General features: G+C 45.7%; 2 protein-coding genes across 2 annotated transcripts in view; one reads left to right on the forward strand and one right to left on the reverse strand.

Annotated features, from left to right (window-relative positions):
* The window catches only part of FRG1 (FSHD region gene 1), a 23416-nt gene extending 14195 nt beyond the window's left edge, over positions 1–9221 (forward strand). Inside the window, exons 5-9 of the mRNA XM_008000520.3 lie at positions 1047–1161; positions 3440–3544; positions 6746–6837; positions 7830–7940; positions 9109–9221. Of these exons, the coding sequence (XP_007998711.1) occupies positions 1047–1161; positions 3440–3544; positions 6746–6837; positions 7830–7940; positions 9109–9145 (460 nt within the window). The 3' untranslated portion in view covers positions 9146–9221. The remainder of the gene's footprint in view (positions 1–1046; positions 1162–3439; positions 3545–6745; positions 6838–7829; positions 7941–9108) is intronic.
* On the reverse strand, positions 4198–17834 carry LOC119622465 (uncharacterized). The gene is made up of 3 exons (XM_073017792.1): positions 15855–17834; positions 11911–12027; positions 4198–4356 (listed from the first exon to the last, which is right to left on the reverse strand). The coding sequence occupies exon 1, from the start codon at positions 17760–17762 to the stop codon at positions 17160–17162; it is 603 nt and encodes a 200-aa protein (XP_072873893.1). The 5' UTR covers positions 17763–17834; the 3' UTR covers positions 4198–4356; positions 11911–12027; positions 15855–17159.
* Between the last annotated feature and the right edge of the window lie 3794 nt (positions 17835–21628).

Genomic DNA, 21628 nt, shown 5'->3' on the forward strand with positions numbered 1-21628 from the left:
GTACAGAATTCATAGCCCTGATGACCCCAGTAGAAAAACTGCAAACAATCAGATCTCAATGGAAAAATGGACAAGGGACATAACCAGATAATCTAAAAACTAAAAAGGAAAGGAAAAGAAAAACAATTGTTATTCTAGTTATATACTAAAATGCAAATTAATAGGATACTGTTTTTTCCATATCAGGTTTTCAAGTTTTTTTTTTAAGTCATAATGTTTAAAAAAAAATTCGTGATACAAAACATACTCTTTTAATTTGAAGTAAGAATGTAAATTGAAACAGCATTTTCTGGAAAACAGTTTGATGACATAAGAACTTTGTAGTTTATACTCTTTGATCTAGTTATTTCTAGGAATTTTTCCTGAGGATAAATCAGTTTTATGTACAAAATAGATGTAAATAGAACTATTTGTAATAACAGAAAAAGTAAGTTTTAATAATTTATTATTGAACTTTATAACTAAAGAAGTATAATTGAAGAATGATGAATTTGGAAAATATTTGTTAATGTAATATATAAGTACAATGTTTATATTAAAAAAGCAAAATACAAAACTGTAAATTTAAAACTGCACTGTCCAGTATGGCAGCAGCTAGTCACATGTAGCTTTGTTATTTTTAAGGCACAGAATCTCACTCTGTCACCCAGATTAGAGTGCAGTGGTGTGATCATAGCTCACTATAACCTCAAATTTCTGGACTCAAGCAACCCTCCTGTGTCAGCCTCCCCAGTAGCTGGTATCACATGTGCACGCCAGCATGCCCAGCTAATTTTTTAAATTTTTTGTAGAGATGGGGTCTCACTGTGTTGTTCAGGCTGATCTTGAACTTCTTGCCTCAGGCAATTCTCCCATTGGCTTCCCAAAGCACAGAGATTACAGAGTGAGTCACCACTCAACCACATGCAGCTTTTGAACACTTGGAATGTGTCCAGCCTGAAAGTTTAGATATGTACACACCCACACACATGCACATGTCCTGTTTTGATGTTCTATAATTAATTTCCTCTCAGTTTTTAACTTTTATCTGTCTTATTAATGTACAGAATTGCCCTGAAATCTGGCTATGGAAAGTATCTTGGTATCAATTCAGATGGGCTTGTTGTTGGGCGTTCAGATGCAATTGGACCAAGAGAACAATGGGAACCAGTCTTTCAAAATGTAAGTGCTGTTACTGTTTATAAAAACTTCCTGTCAGTGTAACAGAAAGTCTGTAACAATCATAATATATTTAAAAAGAAAAAGTAGGATGCAATAGTGTATACATTAAATTGGAATCAATAAGAACATAGAGCCTTAAAGAGATCTCAAAATATAGTGCAACAAAAATAGCATTAGTACTTTTGCCCACAATTATTTCTCTATACCCTAGTGCCTAGATATGGATCTCATTTCCGTTAAAGAACCAGTCAATTTTAGGTCTCAGAGTAGGAAAACAGAATAGTTGCTAAGTCTCTTCTTTGTAGCAGAAATCATGGATGCTTTCAGAAACATTAGAGACTGTAAGCGAACAGTGGAGCAAGCTAAGACCAAGTTGTGACAATTTGTGCATAAAATAAATAATAATCGTTCATTGAAGTAAATTATCTCTAAAGGACTTTCAGTTCATAAGCTTCAAATAGTGTACGAAAAGATAGTTTTAATATAAAAGGAGAAAAAAGATAATATACTAATTCTTAATTTTAGTAAGTAGACAGTTGTAGTATATGGATGTTTTGTTAAATCTTTGTTGGTACAGAATACATAATTTCCTTTCTCTGTTTGTGTAAGAAGTAAAGATTGAACAAAAGTACGTGAGTGCTAAACAGTCTTTAAAAAGTAGGTAACTATATGAAAAACAGTAAGGACCAGTGGGCACAAGCAAGTAGAAGATAAACCCAGCCTTTGAGTTGTGCTTTGGTGGTATACAATCAGGAACTGAAAATAGGAACTCAGCAGTGTTTTCTAAGATGACAAATTAAACAGACATCCCCCCAGAAAGAGGTAATCACTTAGACTAATTTCCTCATCCCCTGGGATAAAATCTTAAGTCAGTGACTTGAAAACTATTTTGACCCAAGCCACTGAGAAATGCATTTTTACATTGCAGCCCAGCACACACATATGTATAACTGAAGCAAGAGTTGTACTTAATAATACTTACTTGTTCATGTGTTATGCAGCTTGATATTTCTTATTCTCTTTTACCCCTTCCTCTGTGTGTCTGTGTGTATTCCCTTTTCTTTTTCCCCCCAATACCATTCAGGAACCACTACATGGATTTCATGACCCACTAATGTGTTACAGCCCCTTTGAGATGATCCTACTGGTTATGATGAGATACTTCTAATAAAAGTTATACCAGTAGAAAAGGCCAATATATTGTAAGGCCAGGATGATGAGCTAGATAGTTCTAATAATACAACACTTTAGGAAAGTTCATTTCATTTTATTTTTAGGAAGGACACTAAGTTTCAAAAATTTGAATGAAAGACGGTCTTAAAATTCTGTTGCAAAAAGACTCAGCTGAATAATCTGCGACACAGGTTTAAATCGCCTTGGACCACAGCCGCATGTTCCAGGGCTCAGCAGGCGCCATCGAGATGAGAGACCACCAGCCCTTGCAACCTTGACCAAGAAATTAAATCCATGTTATCAGCACTTTTTAACTGGATGTGATATAAGTTATATCACATATTTTATACATTTTATATATACATATTTATATTAAATATATACATATTTTATAATTATTGTATTGTAAATATTTTGTCTAAATGTTATGGTATTCCAAGTTTTCCAAAAGAATCAACCAAATACAAGTTATAAATAAACATTATATTTGTTAAGGGAATCAAGCTAACCAAATTTATAACCCAGATTTAGATACACAAGAAGATCAGTTTTTAAAGTTTTGTTTAATAGAAAGCAGTGTAATACATCAAACATTAAACAACTAAAAAAGCATATGAATATTTATTTTCACACACAAAAGTCCCTCAGACATTGATTCTTAAATTCAGAACACCAAAGGCATTGTATATGCCTTTTCGTGTTTTCTAATTGTGAGGAAAACAAATTTTACTTAAAATGCTAGTATTTGAATAAAGTGTGCATTCATAATTATGTTCTTGTCGTTAAAGGTAATTTTTCAAACTGAACTAAATCAGTTATATCACCATAGATGTTTTAGAATGGAAGCAATCCTACTTCATCTAATTAGAATCCTACTAGGAAGATACACTAAGAGTGTTTATTATGGTAATATTTGAATAGTAAAATACTAGGTGATTTTGGTGTCCTTTTCTGCATGTTCTTGTATTATATTTTTCAGGTTTTCTCTAAGTTCTTTTCTGCGATTTTTAAATCAGGGAGGAAAAATTAATTCAGTCTAAATACAACGTTTCTTCTACAAGAAGTATCCTTATGACTCTCTATTTTGTTATTTTGTTTCACTTAGGGGAAAATGGCTTTATTGGCTTCAAATAGCTGCTTTATTAGATGCAATGAAGCTGGGGACATAGAAGCAAAAAGTAAGACAGCAGGAGAAGAAGAAATGATCAAGGTAATTATGACATTTTATACAGATAACTACATTCACACATGCAGTGTGACTGTATCTCTTTAAAATGTTAAATCATCATTTACTGTCACTTTAAAGATTTAGTTAATAGCTTTTTATAATGTGGTGTTTCAGATGGACTCATTTTTTATTATAAATCGCATACTTGGTGGCTTGTTTGTACAATGTGATAGAGAAATCAGTGCATCTAGGAGCTACCTTGCCGTTATCTCCATGGATTAGTATCTTTTTTTGAGTAGTTCTACATGATCTTTTTAGGCTTTTGTTTTCTTGTTTTCTTGCTTGTATTTTAAAATCTAATTTTTAAAATAGATAATATGTACACATGGTTCAACATTTTTAAATAAAAGCATATGAAGACATCTGCCTGCCATGCGTCTTACTCGCCTGTGTCCCAGCTCCTGTTCCTATCTCTTTCCCTTTGTTTTGTTTTTTTATAACCTCCTAAAATTTCTTTATAAACACATGAATATATTTATAATTTTCAACTGTTTTACACTAAAGTTTGCCTCCTCTATAGTCTTCCAGACTTTGATTTTTCTTTTCCCTTAAAATTGTATCTTGGAGAATTTTCTACTATTAGTTTGAACGTAGAAGGTTTTCTCTTTTTCTTGCTTTTCCTTTCTTTCCCTCTCTTTTTTAACAGCCGCATAATATTCATTTTAGGGATGTACCTTAATTTGTTTAGTCTCTTATAGATGGAAATGTAGGCTGTTTCCAGTCTTTTGCTCATATCCACAGTGCTGCAGTACAAAACATTGAATATGCATCCATTTGTAGATGTGCAGGTGGACCTGAAGATAAATTTCCAGAAGCAGAATTAGCAGGTCAGGGGTATATGCATTTGTATTTACGTAATGCTTGAGCTTCCGTGATGAAAATCACTCTATGAAACATAAAAAAATCATAGCAGAACTTCTGGGGCTTTGGCCCTCACATTTTAAAAATATTTTTATTAATAATACCAGTCTTCTTTGCGTTAGGAAAAACATGAATCACATAAAACATGATTTTTATTTTATTTTTACAATTTGTGTGTGTCACTAAGCTGGAAATAAAAGTTCCTTATTCCAGGCTAAATTCCCTCATCCGTAGTCAGATGCGTTATCCATTGCACCAGGCACTGGCCTGTTTCCTCCCTAATCCTACTCTTTGTTTTATATCATTGTAAAAGTTACACAGACATCTTCATATCAAGGTGAAATTCTAAATAATACTGTTAATATAACCTAGATAAATCAGGTAGTTAGCTGGAATTTGATAAAAATATTTAAGGCTTAATTTTTTAGACTCAGCAAAAGTCAGTGATCTTTAATGATAAAAATATATGTATCTATAGAATAACTCCCTCCTTCTTGACACATGATTTTTCTGTTCCTTGGCATTCCTTCCCAGTAGGGAGCAGCCTGAACCTTGCTTTGTTTGTCTCTGTCGGGAATCACAGGTTGCATCCAGTCTGACCCAGATTTGCTCTGTGACGCATTGTGGGGGCCAGAGTGGAAGGCTCTAAGAGATGGGGGAAATGCCTTTCCTAAAATGCCCTTCATTCTTATAATTAGAGCATAAAAATTTATGTTACATTTTTCTCTACTACCAGTGTAATTTAAAAGCCTGTATCAAATGTCTGTACGTGCTTCATGTTAGATTTCCGGTCATATGTTTGATTTCTTTTTACAATAGTCTTGATTTCAAATAATTTCACATCTAAAGCTCAAACAATTTCAATCTAAAATGTAGGTATTGTTGTTAGAGAAGTGAAATGTTAGTTATGTTTTTTCATTGCATGTACCCGGGCACATGCACTGTAGTCTGGAATCTCCATGATGCTCCTGTGAGGTGGATGTGAGCTCAGCCTTACAGACAGGAAGACAGCCTCTGACCCTCCTTACATCCTCATGGTTTTTGTCAGTCAGTTCATGGAAATCACATAGTGATTTCAGGGTGTGGTAAAGACAGGATGTGTACCCAGGCCCAGCTGACTCCTAAGCCACTCAATATTTCGTGGCGCATTGCTTCTCAGGAAGCAGGTCACTGGGGAAATGCAGATGGGTTTGTGACTTACCTTTAATTTTATTTATTTATATTTTATTGTATCATGTTTATTTTTCATCTGGATATCATCACAAAAGTGTTATTGAAGGCAACAATTGCAAATATATGTGCAGTGCTTTGCACTTACACAAAGAGACAAAAATACTTGTACAAAGATTGTGTGTTTCACTATTTAAAGCAGTTTTCAGATGAAATGCAAAGATTTCTGGGTCTCTGGTTAGTCAAGTACCTGGAAGCTCTGAACAGTGATTATTTAGGACTCTTTTCCTTTACCATTTAATTGCAGGCTCTCCTAATCTCTGTCAGCCATTCACCTTTATGACCTTGCCTTATCTACCAGAACACAGATCCCTCTTACTAAAGGTAGCATTGTGTTGCAGGCTGTAGCAGGGAATGTTTTCAGGTCTTCTAGGACTTCTCTAATCGGAGCTGTCACAAAGATGTCATTGGCACAAACACATTATTTGTCATCACTTTCTAAGCAGTCCTGGAATTGGACTCTGGCCACAGAGATCCTTAGGAGACGTGAGTCCTTACCTCTGCCAATTGCCTGTTCTGTGGGCGATCCTAATTGTTGAATGCAGATCAATTAACTTATGACATGTGATAGTAAATATCTATCCAAACTTTGGAGGATATAAGAAGTTAGTAAAAGAGGTGGGTTCCAATTAATTAAAAACAAGTTGTGTAATGTTAAAAGTTTTAATGCATTTGGTAATAGTCTGTGCGATGTAAAATAGCGATCTTAAGCTTTCAATCTGATCAAGTGAACACTTGTCTACTAGGGATAATTTGATCCTAGCGTATTCACTTGGAGGACAAAATTAAATTAGTTAATGATTGCTTTATTGCCTAGCAGGATCTGATGTGTAAAATGTTTTTGAAATAATTTTGTCTGTAGTGTTTCTGACCCAAGGGCTGCGGAGGAAGCATGTGGTAGCAGTTACTCATATAGATTAAATATGTGAAGTAAAAACACACAGCCAAAACCCGCCTTTTTCTGAATATAGCTGATCAGTTAATTTTTTCTTCTGCATAAGAAATCATCTCGAATGTTCTTATGTGATACGTAAAGTGGGGAAGGTGGGAGATAAACATGTAACCCATTGGATTCTCTTTTCCAATATCTAGATTAGATCCTGTGCTGAAAGAGAAACCAAGAAAAAAGATGACATTCCAGAAGAAGACAAAGGAAATGTAAAACAATGTGAAATCAATTATGTGTATGTGTTCTTTTCCTTTTAGACCTACAGATTTGACAGTGAAGTGCTCTCAAAGTGCTTTCAAAATACATTACCTAATTAATTGGGGATGGTGGTGCATGCCTGTAGGCCAAGCTACTCGGGAGGCTGAGACAGGAGGATTGTTTGAGCCCAGGAGTCCAAGGCTGCAGTGAGCTCTGATAACCACTGCATTCCAGCCTGGGTGACGGAGCAAGACCCTCTCTGACAAAATTAAATTAAAACCGATGGACAGGAAGAGGCAACACAAAGTAGCCTCTGGGACAGAGCCCTGAGCTCAATGCTGTTCTCAAAGGCTTCAGTTTTCCGAATCATCCTACAGCTCTCAAAGCGAACGTCATCCGGGTTAGTCCGTCTCCCTGTTCGTTCATCGAATGGGTGTGATGCCAGTCAAAGGCTGTGCTAGGGCCAGGACACGGGGGACTCCAGCCGGCATGCCCTAATAGAAGTGGGGCCTTGTGGTTCTTCCCAATGAGTGGCCCTCCTTTTGAGGGGTCAGGGAGGTCATCTTTGACCTTGGTTGAGAAGCTCTAGCTTATTAAAAAAATACAGTTAGACTTTTTTTTTCCCCTTCCCCAAGATGGAGTCTTGCTCTGTCGCCCAGACTGGAGTGCAGTGGCGTGATCTCAGCTTATCACAGCCTTCGCCTCCCAGGTTCATGCGATTCTCCTGCCTCAGCCTCCTGAGTAGCTGGGACTACAGGCACGTGCCACTATGCTCAGCTAATTTTTATATTTTTAGTAGAAGCAGGGTTTCACCATGTTGAACAGGCTGTTATCAAACTCCTGACCTCAAGTGATCTGCCTGCCTTGGCCTCCCAAAGTGCTGGGATTGCAGGCATGAGCCACTGCCCCTGGCCTACAGTTAGACTTTTTTAATAAGTAAAAAAGAAATTAACAGTATTTATAAATTTCATAGTAAATGTGTATAATCAGAGTTTGAGGTATTTTTCAATGAAGACATTTTCTTTGCAGAAAGAAATTTCAGAGCTTCCAAGACCACAAACTTAAAATAAGTAAAGAAGACAGTAAAATTCTTAAAAAGGCTCGGAAAGATGGATTTTTGCATGAGACGCTTCTGGACAGGTAGCTATTTATTTACTTATTTCCACTATTTTCAGTAGCCAATATAAATGGCGTGTAGAAAACCTGTGTTCTCTTAAATTACTATAGTTTTCACATTTTTGTCTTTAATTTCTAATTTATGAATGTGGCAATATTACTTAGAGAGGACAACAAAAGTTTAGGAAAAGACTGTCAAGAAAGAATATCTAAAAATTATAACTGATTCTAAGTATATACTTTAAGAAATTCAGGTTTGACTGTATCTACTTCATAAATTTATCATTATCTTTTTATAACTGTTGGAACCAGAGTTAGAAAGAAGCAGTTTGACTAATGTAAAAATTATGTGGATTCTGTTAGAGTAGTTCAGGTTCCTTAAAATAAGAATAGATCAGCTAAAAATCTAAAAGCTAAACAAGTGAAATTGAAGCAGTTTTATTGTAAGATTTGGAAGTGCAGGATGTTTATCATAGCACACTATTAATATTTATTACTCTTCCTATGTAGATAAGTAATGTCCTAGATTTACAACGTAGGAAAACAGGCAGAGACATTTAGCTGTGAGTGTCCAAGTATAAATCAATTAAGTGCCAGATTTTGATAATCACCAGCCGCTCATTTAAGTCCTATGTTGCAAAGTTACTCTTACCCTTTTTTTACATTTCTTGATAAGGCAATATTTAATTACATATTCCTGTTAACTAGCTGGTAGACTGCATACCTAAAGCCAGTACATAATGTTAAGAATTTTTTCCAGCTGAGCAAATGAATACGTATCTAGTTGGAAGAAATCAAGAAGTGAATGTAAAATATAATCAGGATGTGGACTTTAAAAGGGAATGAGCTCTGTGTCCTGTAACTTTTATCACTTCCAATAATACAGCATTCTCACCCTGTTGAATGGAAATTTAGAGCACCCTTAAATTCCAGAATAATTAAAATTGCTATTGTGGATTGAAAAAGCCCTTAGGCAACGTTTATTGACTGTTAGGAAATAACTGTTACAAGATTAGAATCCATTTTTTATAGAAACCAAATTTAAAAGTATACATATTTTAATATAAGTGTTGTGGTAGTATAATAACCAAAATTGACCACACAGTTTTAAAGCTTTTTATATTTAGTAGCAGTTGAATATATATGGCATGCTTTACACGATTAATTTTATTACTTTTCTTTGCTTAAACAGGAGAGCCAAATTGAAAGCCGACAGATACTGCAAATGACTGGGATTTTTGTTTCTGCTTTATCTTTTTGTGTTTTTTTTCTGAATAAAATATTCAGAGGAAATGCTTTTAAAGAGTTCTTGAGTTGTTGTGAAATTATTGTTTAACTAGTAACTAGTTTAACTAGGATTAAACAAGCTTAAGATTCTTCATGGATGTACTTTTTAGCTAACTACAATTTTTCATATGGAAATGAAACCTACAGTACACACTTAATGTACCACAGAATTTTTTTCTGGATTTCCTGTCCTGAAGCATGCAGTGTACTAGAAACCAATTCTTCCTGCGCTGCTTGTGGAATCTGTCTTACTGGATCATAGTCTTTACTTTATACAATGGATGCTTGATCAGTGCCTTTAATAGGAAGTTAGAAATTCCCAATCCAATCAATAAGGCTTTGATATTGCCTCCAAAGTACTACCCAGATCACAGACAGCCCAAATATCAGAACTAGGGGGCTGGGCGGAGAGGACAACCCATCTGTTAGGGAGTGGGACCGAAAGTGGAAACATTACAAAAGAGCAAGTAGGCTCAGAACAGAGGGGAGGTCAGTGCTGGGGAAACTCCCTACTGAGGACGGGTCAGCCACAGTGGATATGTATGGGAAGCTTTTGTCCTTGTGGGCTGGAATGGAAGCTGAAGAAGTTCAGATGCTAAGTGTTGCTTAGGTCTGCTTTGTTGAAGCCTGTCTCTTTCAGAGTTCCTAAACACAATATTCCCGTGGCATCTAATCCCAGTGAGTACTCCACACCCAGGCTGTGGATCAGAAGTCACGGGGAATTCTGCCTCAGGACTGAGGTTTGTTCAAGCATCTGGATGTTGTCAAAAGTCCACGTTGTGTGCTGGCCTAACCGGAAAGACCCTATTGAGTTCTAGCCTTTCGGTTTCATCTGTCACCAGATCTAGCGTTACATGGCATCTGTACAAGCTCGGTAGCTGAGGCACGGGATCAGGCCTAGAAAGGAGCTTTTGGAGCGTTTGTTGTAGGTCTAGCTCCAGCTTGGCCCTCCAGTTCCGATAGCTGCACTTTGTCTCATCTTGGATTCTGATCCTTGGATTGGAAACAAAGTAACTACTCTGATCCCACAAAGCAGTGGTTCCTGTTGCAAACTGGTGACTATTTTGCCTCCCAGGGGACATTTTTGGTTTTCACATCGGAGATGTGGTGTTAGAGGGTAGAGGCTAGGGATGCTGCGAAGCACGTGGCCAAATCCTGTTCCGCCCAGAATGCTAATAGTGCCAAGGCTATGCAGCCTTCTCACCCAAGGGCTTGGTCTATTCCTTGCTTTTGCCAGCTCCCTAACCCTGAAACACAGCAGTTCAAATTTATCTGCATAAGCGTCTCCGAGGGACCTGCACGTTTCCAATGTCAACTGCTGAGACCCATCCGTGGAGACGCAGGCTTAGCAGGTCTCCAATGTCGACTGCCAAGACCATCCGTGGAGACGCAGGCTTAGCAGGTCTAGGACCGGGCTCCACATTTGCATGTAAACAAGTACTCCAGGTCATTCTGAAGCAAGTGATACGAAGCACACATTGAGGATCACCGCCTTCACGAAACTGAATCTTGCCTCCCACTTGGTATCTGAGACCATCTGCCTGCTGACTGGTTTTCCTGGCACAAACATTCTGCATGCAGGCACAGTGTGTTCTTGGATTCCATGTCACCTCGTTCACCCTAATGTTCCCTCGGTTCCTGATCCCAGTCCAGCGAGCAGAACTAATTACAGATCTTGACAACAGAAGATACAGATTTGAAATAATACATTGCCTATTCCTGCGGACTTTATCCACTAGTGAAGGAGGACAAGTGGACAAATGGAGAGGGTAGGTGGGGTCTCCATCCCTCTTTCTCCCATTCCGCTTTATACAAACCCCAGCTAGACCACTGGGAGAGCAACAGAGGTTAAGAATGACTGCATCTAAATATTGTCATCTGGTCCACTCTTCTTCCATCTTGAACACAAGGATATCATGAGTTTTGTTTAAAGCAAAAGTTTTGTTTAGCCCCTGACAGATCAGCCTAGTAATCATATCAAAACCAAGATTACCTAAAAGCACTAACCAAAGGAAAAGCTCCCACACTCCAACCTATGACTGCTCACATTTTTCAGATTGAATAATTTCAATTGTATTTTAGGTTCATTGACTCTTTACCACCTCCAAGCTGCTCCTGAAGACAACTGATTATTATTTTTTAACTTGGAAAACTTTCACTTCTAGAATTTCTACTTGAGCCTTTGTTATTGTAGTTTTTCTTCTCTACTATGATTTCCTATCCATTTATTATAAGGGTTTTTGGGGTTTTGATTTTAGTAAGAATTATAATAACTACTTTAAAAATCCACACTAATTCCAACATCTGGGTCATCTTGAGGTCAGTCTACATTGGTTGCCTTTTTCTTTGAATATGTTTAATATAAATTCGTATAAATGAATATAATTAGTGATTAAAATAAATCAATGTGTTTGGCTCCACGTTTCTGTCTTCTGCCTTCTGTCACTGATGTTTTATTTTTATCCTTGTTTTCTATATTATGTCTTTTTCTGTCTTGCGATTTGAAAACTATATGACACATTGTAATGTTTTAATTTTTCTAATTTTTTGCTTTTAATTTTAACTAATTTTATTTTTTAGAGAAGTGCAGGGTCACAGCTAAACGGAGCAGAGAGCACAGACTTCCCACGTGTCCCTTTCCCCACACACAGCCTCCCCACCACAGCTTCCTGCCTCACACAGCGCACCTGTGACAACCAGGACCTACCTTGACCCTTCATTGTCGCTCAAAGCTTACAGTGCACATTCACGTTTCCTCTTCATGTTGTACGTTCTGAGTCAAAAGTATAGTGGTGACGGGATATTACTGCTAACAGGAGATGATCTGTCAAGCCACAAAACAATACAAGGCGGAAACTTAAATGCATATTGCTCAGAGAAGAAGCCAATCCGAAAAGTCTACATGCTGTTCGATTCCAATTATATGACGTTCCAGAAATGGTGAAACTGGGAACAGTAGAAACATCAGTGGTTGCCATGAACCAAGGGGAAGGAAGAGATGGATACACAGAGCACAGAGAATCTTCACGGCAGTAAAACCATTCTGTATGATACTATAATGGTAGACGTATACATTTGTAAAAATCTACCTTAACCTTTAATCTTTTAAATTACGGTGGTTTTTTTTTTTTGTTGTTTTGTTTTTTGTTTTTCTGATGGAGTCTTGCTCTGTTGCCAGGCTGGAGTGCAGTGGCACGATCTCGGCTCACTGCAACATCTGCCTCCTGGGTTCAAGTGATTCTCCTGCCTCAGCTTCCCGAGTACCTGGATCTACAGGTGCCCACCACTGTGCCTGGCTAATTTTTGTATTTTTAGTAGAGACTGGGTTCACCATTTGGCCAGGCTTGTCTCGAACTCCTGACCTCGTGATCCATCTGCCTCAGCCTCCCAAAGTGCTGGAATTACAGGCGTGAGCCACCGTGCCTGGCCGTTTTTGTTTTAAAAACTGCAGACAAGCTGGGTGCAGTGGCTCAAGCCTGTAATGGCTGCACTTTGGGAAGTTGAAATGACTGGATTGCTTGAGCCCAGGAGTTCAAGGCCAGCGGGGCAACATAGTGAGACCCCATCTCTACATAAAAAAAATAGCCAGGCATAGTGCTGCATGCATGTAGTCCCAACTACTCCAGAGGGTGTGGTGGAAAAATCACTTGACCCAGCAGTTTGAGGCTGCAGTGAGTTATGATCACGCCACTGCACTCTGGCCTGGGCGACAGAGGGAAACCCCATTGTTGTTCTCAAAACAAAGAACAACCAAAAACCTACAAGCACCCCTCAGAGATAGTGTGGGTTTGGTTCCAGACCACTGCAATAAGGCAAATGTTACAACCAAAAACCTACAAGCACCCCTCAGAGATAGTGTTGGTTTGATTCCAGACCACTGCAGTAAGGCAAATCTTACAATCAAGTTAGTCCACAAACATTTTGTTTCCCAGTGGTTATAAAAGTTATGCTTAAACTATATTGTCATCTAATGACTATTTAATAATTATTAATTAATTAGTAATAGCATTATGTCTAAAACATATGCACATAACTTAAAATACTTAATTGCTAAAAAATACTAATGAATATCTGAGCCTTACCAAGTCATAATGGTTTTGCTGGTGGGGATCTTGCCTTTGTATTGACGGCTGCTGACTGACTAGCGTGGGAGTTGCTGAAGGTTGGGTGCCGTGTCAATTTTTTAAAACAATGAAGTTTGTTCCTTTTACAAAAGATTTCCCTGTGGCATATGATGCTGTTTGACAGCATTTCATCCACAGTAGAACTTCCTTCAAAACTGGAGTCAACCCTGTCAAACCCTGCAGCTGCTTTCTCAGCCAGGTTTATGGAATATCCTAAATCCTTTGCTGTCATTTCAGCAATGTTCATAGCATCTCCACATGGAGTAGGTTCCATCTCAAGAAAATATTTTCTTTTCTCATCCATAAGAAGCAACTCCCCATTTGTTCAAGTTTTATCATGAGTTTACAGCAATTTCATCTCATCTTAAGGCTCTAATTCTAATTCTAGTCTTGCGATTTCTACCGCATCTGCAGGGACTTCCTCCACTGACATCCTGAGCCCTCAAAGTCATCCAGGAGGGCTGGAATCAACTTCTTCCAAACTCCTGTTAATGTTGATATTTCAACCTCCTCCCATCAATCACAAATGTCCTTAGTGGCATTTAAGGATTGCTATTAAGGACGTTTGTGATTCACGGGAGGAGGTTGAAATATCATGAAAGGATTAACGGCGAATCCTTTCCAAAAGGTTTTCAATTAAGTTTATCCAGTTTCATCAAAGAAATCACTGTCTGTGACAGCTATACCTTTACAAAATGCATTTATTATTTAATAATAAGACCTGAAAGTCAAACCACTCCTTGATCCACTCCTTGATCCACAGGCTGAAGGGTAGATATTGTATTAGCAGCCATGAAAATAACATTAATTTCCAAGTACATCTCCATCTAAGCTTCTGGGTAGCTAGGTGAATTGTCAATAAGCAGTAATCTTTTTTTCCTTTTTTCTTTTCTTCTTTGTTTTTGTTCTTAGTCTCTCTCTGTCGCCCAGGCTGGAGTGCAGTGGCGCGATCTCAGCTCACTGCAAACTCCGCCTCCCGGGTTCACGCCATTCTCCTGCCTCGGCGTCTAGAGTACCTGGGACCACAGGCGCCGCCACCACGCCCGGCTAATTTTTAAAAATATTTTTGGTAGAGACGGGGTTTCACCGTGTTAGCCAGGATGGTCTCCATCTCCTGACCTCATGATCGCCCACCTTGGCCTCCCAAAGTGCTGGGATTACAGGCGTGAGCCGTGCGCTGTGCCCATCCTTTGAAGTTTTGAAGCCAAGCGTTGACTTCTCTCTAGCGATGAAAATTCTACATCTTCACTAAGCTTAATCATTTCTGCCTCTGGACTTAAAGTGAGAGACGTGCAATTATTCCTTTCATTTGAGCTCTTTGAGGCCACTGTGGTTATTAATTGACACCCCAGCAGGTGTCACCCTCCTTCCTCCTCTATCGAGTTCACCCACACCGGGGCGTGGGGAACGGGGCTTCCCGCACCCCACATGCCCTGCGCGCCTGGGGCTCTCCCACAGCGGGCTTTCGTGAGCCAGGTAGCAGGGGCCGTCGCCCTGCTCCAGCCCAGCCAGGCTGCGCAGGCAGAAGGAATCTTCCAACCTGCCCCGGCACGCGGGGATTTTGCGTATGCTGCCCTGGCTGCTGTGGAAGTGGGGTTCTCCCACCCTCCGACTCCTCGGTGGCCTCCGCACCCCAACAAATGACAGGAAGTCCAGGACCCGCAGCACAGCAGCCTGCTGGGCGCGTGCTCAGTGGGACAGCCTGGGTCCGCTCGAGCTGAGTCACAGACCAAGGTGTGCTGGCGCCACCGACGTCCCAGCGGAATCGCTGGTGGGGCTGGAGCCCTAGGTCGCCAGGGCGGCGTGGGAACCCGAAGACAGGGCAGCTCCACCTCCGGAGCCCGCGACCCTGGAGGCCTCCGCGTCTAGCACAGATGCAAGCCATCCGGGCGCCCTCCCAACCGCTCCAAGAGCCTCAGCGCTAGTCTGCACTCCCCTCCAGCGCGTTAGATGAGCTCCTGTCGCAGAGTCTCAGCAAAAGGCACAACCTTCCCTAGATCCGGCGCCACTGGGGGAGCTGAAGGACGTGGAACAGCCCGCTCCGCTGGAATCACCCCTCAACCAGGAGGCACACCCGGCTCTGCTGGAGGAGCTTTAGGACGCGGGGTTGGGACGGGGTGGGGGCAGGGCGGCGGCCTCTGGTTCGTAGCGAACCTCTGGCTGGGTATGGAGAGGCGTCTCTTTCCTTCCAGCTGACCTGCCTTAGGATCCCTGAGTTCCAGGTCGGGCGAGAGACTACACAGAGGAGGGCTGTCATTCTTCCCTGAGCATCCCGGGGATCCCGGAGCCTGTCCAGGTACCGGGAGGTGGACTGTCTACTGCTCATGCGTGGGTTTGCAGACAGCCGGCTAGGCTTTGGGACCGCCCAGGCGGAGCTCTCATCCCATCTCCCCCGGCCGCCCGCGTTCTTCAGTGGGTTGGGCGGAGACCTCCATCCCAGGAAACACTGGCCCGGACAGCCGCCTGGCTTGCTCTGCTTTCCGTGTCTCGCCACCTCTGCCTCCCCCGGCCACCGTCCCTCACCTACCTGTGCATCACCTTGGAGAGCCTGACAGCTAAATGCAGACCGGAGACCCCGCGCAAACCCGGGTGCTGCCCTTTCTACGCGGGAGGGAACGCAAGCAGAGATGGGGAGAGGAACGGAGACAGAGAGGGAGCGATGGAGGGAGGAAAGAACGGATGAACGGAGGGACCTTAGAAGAGATAGAGGGATAGAGGGACGGAGGGAGGAACTGAGGGCGGAACGGAGGGAAACACGGGGGGAGGGAGCAAGAGACAGAGAGAGCAAGGCAGAGAGAAAAGCCGTCTTCTGCCTCCAGGACCAGCAGGACCTCGACTCCGGGAAAATGTTGGGTGCCCAGTGCAGGCTGAGTGCCCGGCCCACTGCCGCGTCGGCCTGCGGGGCGCTCACCGGCCCTCCGGATGGCCAGCCCGGGTCAATTCATCCCGGAGCAATTCAGACGAATTCCGTCTCCCAAGGAATGAGCGAATTGCCCCAGAGAGCAATGAGCGGAGACTCCGGTGGTCGTCCGTTTTTCATCCACATGGTTCACAGATGACATAGCCCCAGATTGGGCTTGCAACAGAGCGCGAGGTAGATAGTCCCGTCCACGCAGGAGTCGCACTCAGGCCGACTGAAACGTGGTTTCGTGGTTTCGGGTTCCACGTTCCTTTGCCATCTACAAGGGGGCCTGTTGCTCACGTGTCTCTGGCCCCCAAAAGCGAGATCATGTTGACTGTTTCCCGAGCTCTGTGGGGACCCAGAAACCTCCAGGGAAGAGTGGAAGAGGAGCACCATGTCGGTGCTCTCCTTTCCAGTTTCCAAACCGGCCACAGTGGAGACTCCCCACGTTGCAGGAAACAGGAATCCATCGCCAGGCTGTGATGCACGGGACGTTTCTTTTCTCTGTGGTTTCGCTCTCGTTTTCTACATGAAAATGAACGAGATTCACACACCTGCGTGTGTGAGACTATCACGGCATCGGCGACACCCACTGGCATTGTCGCCTTCACAGAGAGGGCCTGGAAAACTCAAGACTGTCATGGAGGTTCAGTTCCGCACTCTACCCTTTCAGGGTGGTTTCTCCCTGAAATCGTGTGTGAGCCCAGAGAGAAACTTCCAGTTTCCGTAGAATTCTGGAGAATCCAGAGAGCCAGCCCCAGAAGCCCCCCTTTCCCGGCCGGTCTGGCCCCACCTCCACCTGCCACACAAGGCCCTGGTCCAGTGGTTTCTGGCTTCGGAGGGCGGGCTACCCATGGCCCTTGGGTGCTCACGCATATTCACGAAGGGGTGAAGCTGGTGGTCTTTATAAGGGCGCTTATAAAAAGGTCTTTATAAGCGCAGAGGCCAACAGAGGTGCACGCGAGCCTCAGGCCTCTGTCCGTGAAATTCCGGCCAGGTGTCCCCGCGATGCTCTCCCCACACCTTCCCACAGCCCTTTCCCAGGAAGCCCGAGGACGAGGCCGGCGAAGGAGCCTCGTTTGTAACCCAAACAGAAAAGATGCCCTGCCAGCATGCTTTGAGCGGAACCCCGACCCGAACTGGCCAGAGAGACTTGACCTTTCGAGTCCAGGATTCAGATTTCGCGTCAGAATCGAAGGTCCAGGCATCCAGGCCAGGGTGGCAGGGACCCGCGCACGCAGGCGGCCTGTGCAACGCGGCCCTGGGGAGTGCCACCCTCCTCGCTCGTTGGTCACCTTCACCCACACCAGGGCATGGAGTACGGGGGGCTTTCTGAGCCAGGCAGCAAGGGTCGCTCCTCTGCTGCAGCCCAGCCAGGCTTCGCAGGCGGAAGGAATCTTCCAAACTGCCCCGGCACGCGGAGATTTTGGGTTTGCTGCCGTGGCTCCTTTGGAAGTGGCGCTGTCCCACCCTCAGACACCTGGGTGACCTCCGCGTGTGAACAGATGGCAGGGGGATCAGGACCCGCAGCATGGTGGCCTTCTGGGCGCGTGCTCAGTGGGGCAGCCTGGGCCCGCTCAGGCTGAGTCACAGGAACAAGGTGTACTTGCGCCGCACACGTCCTACATGAGTCCGCCTTGGGACTGGGGCCAGGGTCCCCAGGTGGTCAGGGCGCATGGGAATCCGAAGACGAGGCACATCTACCTCCGCAGCCCGTGACCACGGAGGCCTCTGCGTGGCAGAAGCAGATACAAGCCATCCAGGCGCCCTCCCAACCGCTCCAGTAGCCGGAACGTTCATCTGCACTCACATCAGCCCTGTTATACAAGCTCCTGTTGACCCCAGAATTTCAGCAAAAGGCACAACCTTTCCTAGCAACGGAGCCACTGGGAGAGCTGAAGGACATGGAAGAGCCAGCTCCGCTGGAACCACTCCTCAGCCAGGAAGAACACCGGGCTCTGCTGGAGGAGCTTTAGGACGCGGGGTTGGGACGGGGTGGGGGCAGGGCGGTGGCCCCTCTTTCGCGGCGAACCTCTGGCTCGGTGTGGAGAGGCGTCTCTTCCTTTCCAGCTGACCTGTCTAGGATCCTGGGTTCCAGGTCCGGCGAGAGACCCCACACAGAGGAGGGCTGTCGTTCTTCCCTGAGCATCCCAGGGATCCCAGAGCCCGCCCAGGTACCCAGAGATCTGCCATCTACTGCACTTACGCGGGTCCGGAGGCAGCAGGCTAGGCTTTGGGACCAGTCCAGGCGGAGCTCTCAGCCCATCCCCTCGCACCCCTCCCCGCGCCCCCCGGCCCCGCACTCCGCGTTCCTCAGTGGGGCAGGCGGAGACCTCCACCCCTGGAAACACAGGCCCGGGCAGCGGCCAGGCCTGCTCTCCTTTCCGCGGCTAGACTCCTCTGCCTCCCCGCTCCACCCTCACTCGCCCACCCGTGCCCCGCCAGCCTCCTCGGCATCACGTGGAGCGCCCAACTAAATGTAGACCCTGAGATCTCGCGCAAACCGTGGTTCTGCCCTTTCTAGCCGGGAGGGAAGCCGGGCAGAGATGTGGAAAGGAACGGAGACAAAGTGGGAGGGAAGGACGGAGGCAGGAAAGGACGGATGAACGGAGGAACCTTGGAAGGGATGGAGGTAGGGAAGGAAAGAAAAGGAGAGGAAGAGAGAGAGGGAAAGAGGGAGAAGGGGAGGTACAGATGGAGGGAGAGAGGAAAGGAGGGAGAGAGGGAGGGAGGGAGAGAGAGGGAGGGAGGGAGAGAGAGGGAGGGAGGGAGAGAGAGGGAGGGAGGGAGAGAGGGAGAGAAGGAAGGACAGAGGGAAGGATGGACAGAGGGAGAAAAGGAGCAAGAAACAGAAACGAAGGCAGAGAGAAAAGCGGTCTTCTGCCTCCAGGACCAGCAGGACCTCGCACTCCGGGAAAACGTTGGGTTCCCAGTGCGGGCTGAGTGCTAGGCCCACAGCTGCGTCGGCCTGCGGGGCGCTCACCGGCCCCCCTGATCGCCAGCCTGGGTCACTTCGTCCCGGAGCAATTCAGACAAGTCCGTCTCCCAAGGAATGAGCGAATTGCCCAGAGGCCAATGAGCCGAGACTCGTGTGGTTGTCCGCTTTTCATCCACATGGTTCACAGATGGCACATCCCCACGTGAAACCTGCCGCAGAGCGCGAGGCGGATAGTCCCGTCCTCACAGGAGTCGCACTCAGGCCGACTGAAGCGTGGTTTCGGGTCCCACGTTCCTTTACCCTCTGCAAGGGGGCCTGTTGCTCGCGTGTCTCCGGCCCCAGAAAGTCTGATCATGTTGACTGTTTCCCCGAGCTTTGTGGGGACCCAGAAACCTCCAGGGAAGCGTGGAAAAGCAGCACCGTGTCGGTGCTCTCCTTTCCAGTTTCCAAACCGGCCACAGTGGAGACTCCCCACGTTGCAGGAAACAGGAATCCGTCGTCAGGCCGTGATGCCTCCATCCCCTGCCCAGTCTCCAGGCTCTCCGGCGGCCTCCCTTTCGCAGACGCTCCAGGCCTTCCCAGGCTCTTCAGCTCCCGAGCTTCCAACACATCGGGCCGGCTCAGGACCAGGTGTGCTCCGCGGCGTCAGGGCCCGGGGATCACGGTCCTGGGATCCCCTCCGGTCGTCCGCCTTGCCGCGGAAACACTGTTTTGGTTCCCTCGCCGCCCCTCCTGCAACGCCCCCTCTTGCCCCACACACCCAGAGCTTCCAGGGCTGCCCAGGGGCGAACAGCCGGCCCAGCCCCGCGGGCCCTTTTTCTCCCAAAGCCCACACCGTTGCCGCTTGTCCCGACGAGGACCCGGCCGTGGCCAACGGGGCGGGAAGGCTCTGCTTTGCCCCGCGCTGGCACTAGAGCCCCGGCAGCCTGATCCCGGGAAAGAGGGGCTGACGGACACCCAGACACACCCACCACCGCGAGCAAACCCACCCCGACACACACAGATACACACGGGCGCACGCGCGGGCACACAAAGACACACACGGACACACGGACACACGGACATACAGACAAAGACAGACACCGCTTGAAAGAGAGCACGGGAGACGGGGATGGAGAGAGAGAAACGGAGAGAGAGATGGAGCGGGTGAGCGAGACAGAAGGCGATGGCGGAGCGCGAGGTGGAGGGGAAGGAGAGAAAGGGAGAGGGTGAGGGAGCTGGAGAGCGAGAGCCACAGAGCCTTGGAGAGGGAGGCTCTGCTCGGGTAGACACCTTCCCTTTGAGCAGGCTGGGGTACGGTGGAGGGTGCTTGGGCCGGGCTGGAACAGGGGTCAGGGACCCCATGCGGGAAAATCCCCATGCGGGAGCCCTGAGACGTGTTTTTTCTTGGATTCATTGGTTGCTTTGGGGGTGCGTTTCACAGGGTCCTTCCTTTGTTTGCCTCTCCCTGTCCTCTTGCTGCGGTGGACCCCGAAATTTGTAGAGTGCGCCCGTCCGTCTGGCGGGAGCCGTTGCGCCGAGCGTGTCCATGGCCGGAGGCCTGGGTCTCTCTCGTGTCCTCGGGACTGCAGTTTACACGAAGTCGGTGGCAATGGGAAACCGGGTGCACAGGGACGGATTTCCTCGTGGCGGGCGAAAACAATGTTCTTCCCCCGGGAAAGCAGCCCGCGGGCTCTGGAGCGCAGGTCTTGGCTGGCGTCTGTGGGACCCGCTGCCCCTTCCCCCCGCTTGGACGGTGGCGGCGGCGCTGGATGAATGTTTGAATTGCCCGGGCGTCCCGGGAGCGGGAGGACACCCGGGACCTCAGGGAACCCACGCCTGCGCCCTTCAGGGTCGGTCCCCTCCCGCCCGGGTTGGAGCCGGGCTCCTGGTGGGGCTGCGGGGGGTCGGACGACGTGGATGCTGCTGCCTGGCGGTGCTGCAGCTGCGGACCCCCAGGAGGAGGCTTCATCTCGACATAAACCTTTTTCTTTCTTCAGCTGATCTGTATCCTTAATTTTAGGTTAGTGGTAACTCCAGAAATTTAGAGGCACAAAATATGGTTGCCCACACCTTATAATCGCATTACCACCTCCCATTACCACCACCTTCCCTCCCCGCACCCCCCGCCCCCCGCCGTCCCCCAATAGGTCTCGCCCTGTGGCCCAGGCTGGCCTCAGACTCCTGGGCTTAAGTGATTTGCCTGCCTTGGCCTCTCAGAGTGCTGGGATCAGAGGTGTGAGCCACCATGCCCAGCCAACCACCACCAAGTTTTGATTCAGCCGCACTGGGTCGTGGAGCTAAGGACCCACAAATTTAGAAAGGTTTTTAAATATCATAACGTTTCTGTGAGGAAACAGAATTTGGTATTAAATTTTTAGACTCTTTTATAATGTTCTGTTTTTTCCACTGAGCACAGTACTGAGTAGCAATTGGAAAATCACAGCAGAAGTCATATTACTTTTTCTAATACAGAGTCCTT

The sequence above is a fragment of the Chlorocebus sabaeus genome, chromosome 7 (genome assembly GCF_047675955.1).
Source record: "Chlorocebus sabaeus isolate Y175 chromosome 7, mChlSab1.0.hap1, whole genome shotgun sequence".
NCBI lineage: Eukaryota > Metazoa > Chordata > Mammalia > Primates > Cercopithecidae > Chlorocebus > Chlorocebus sabaeus.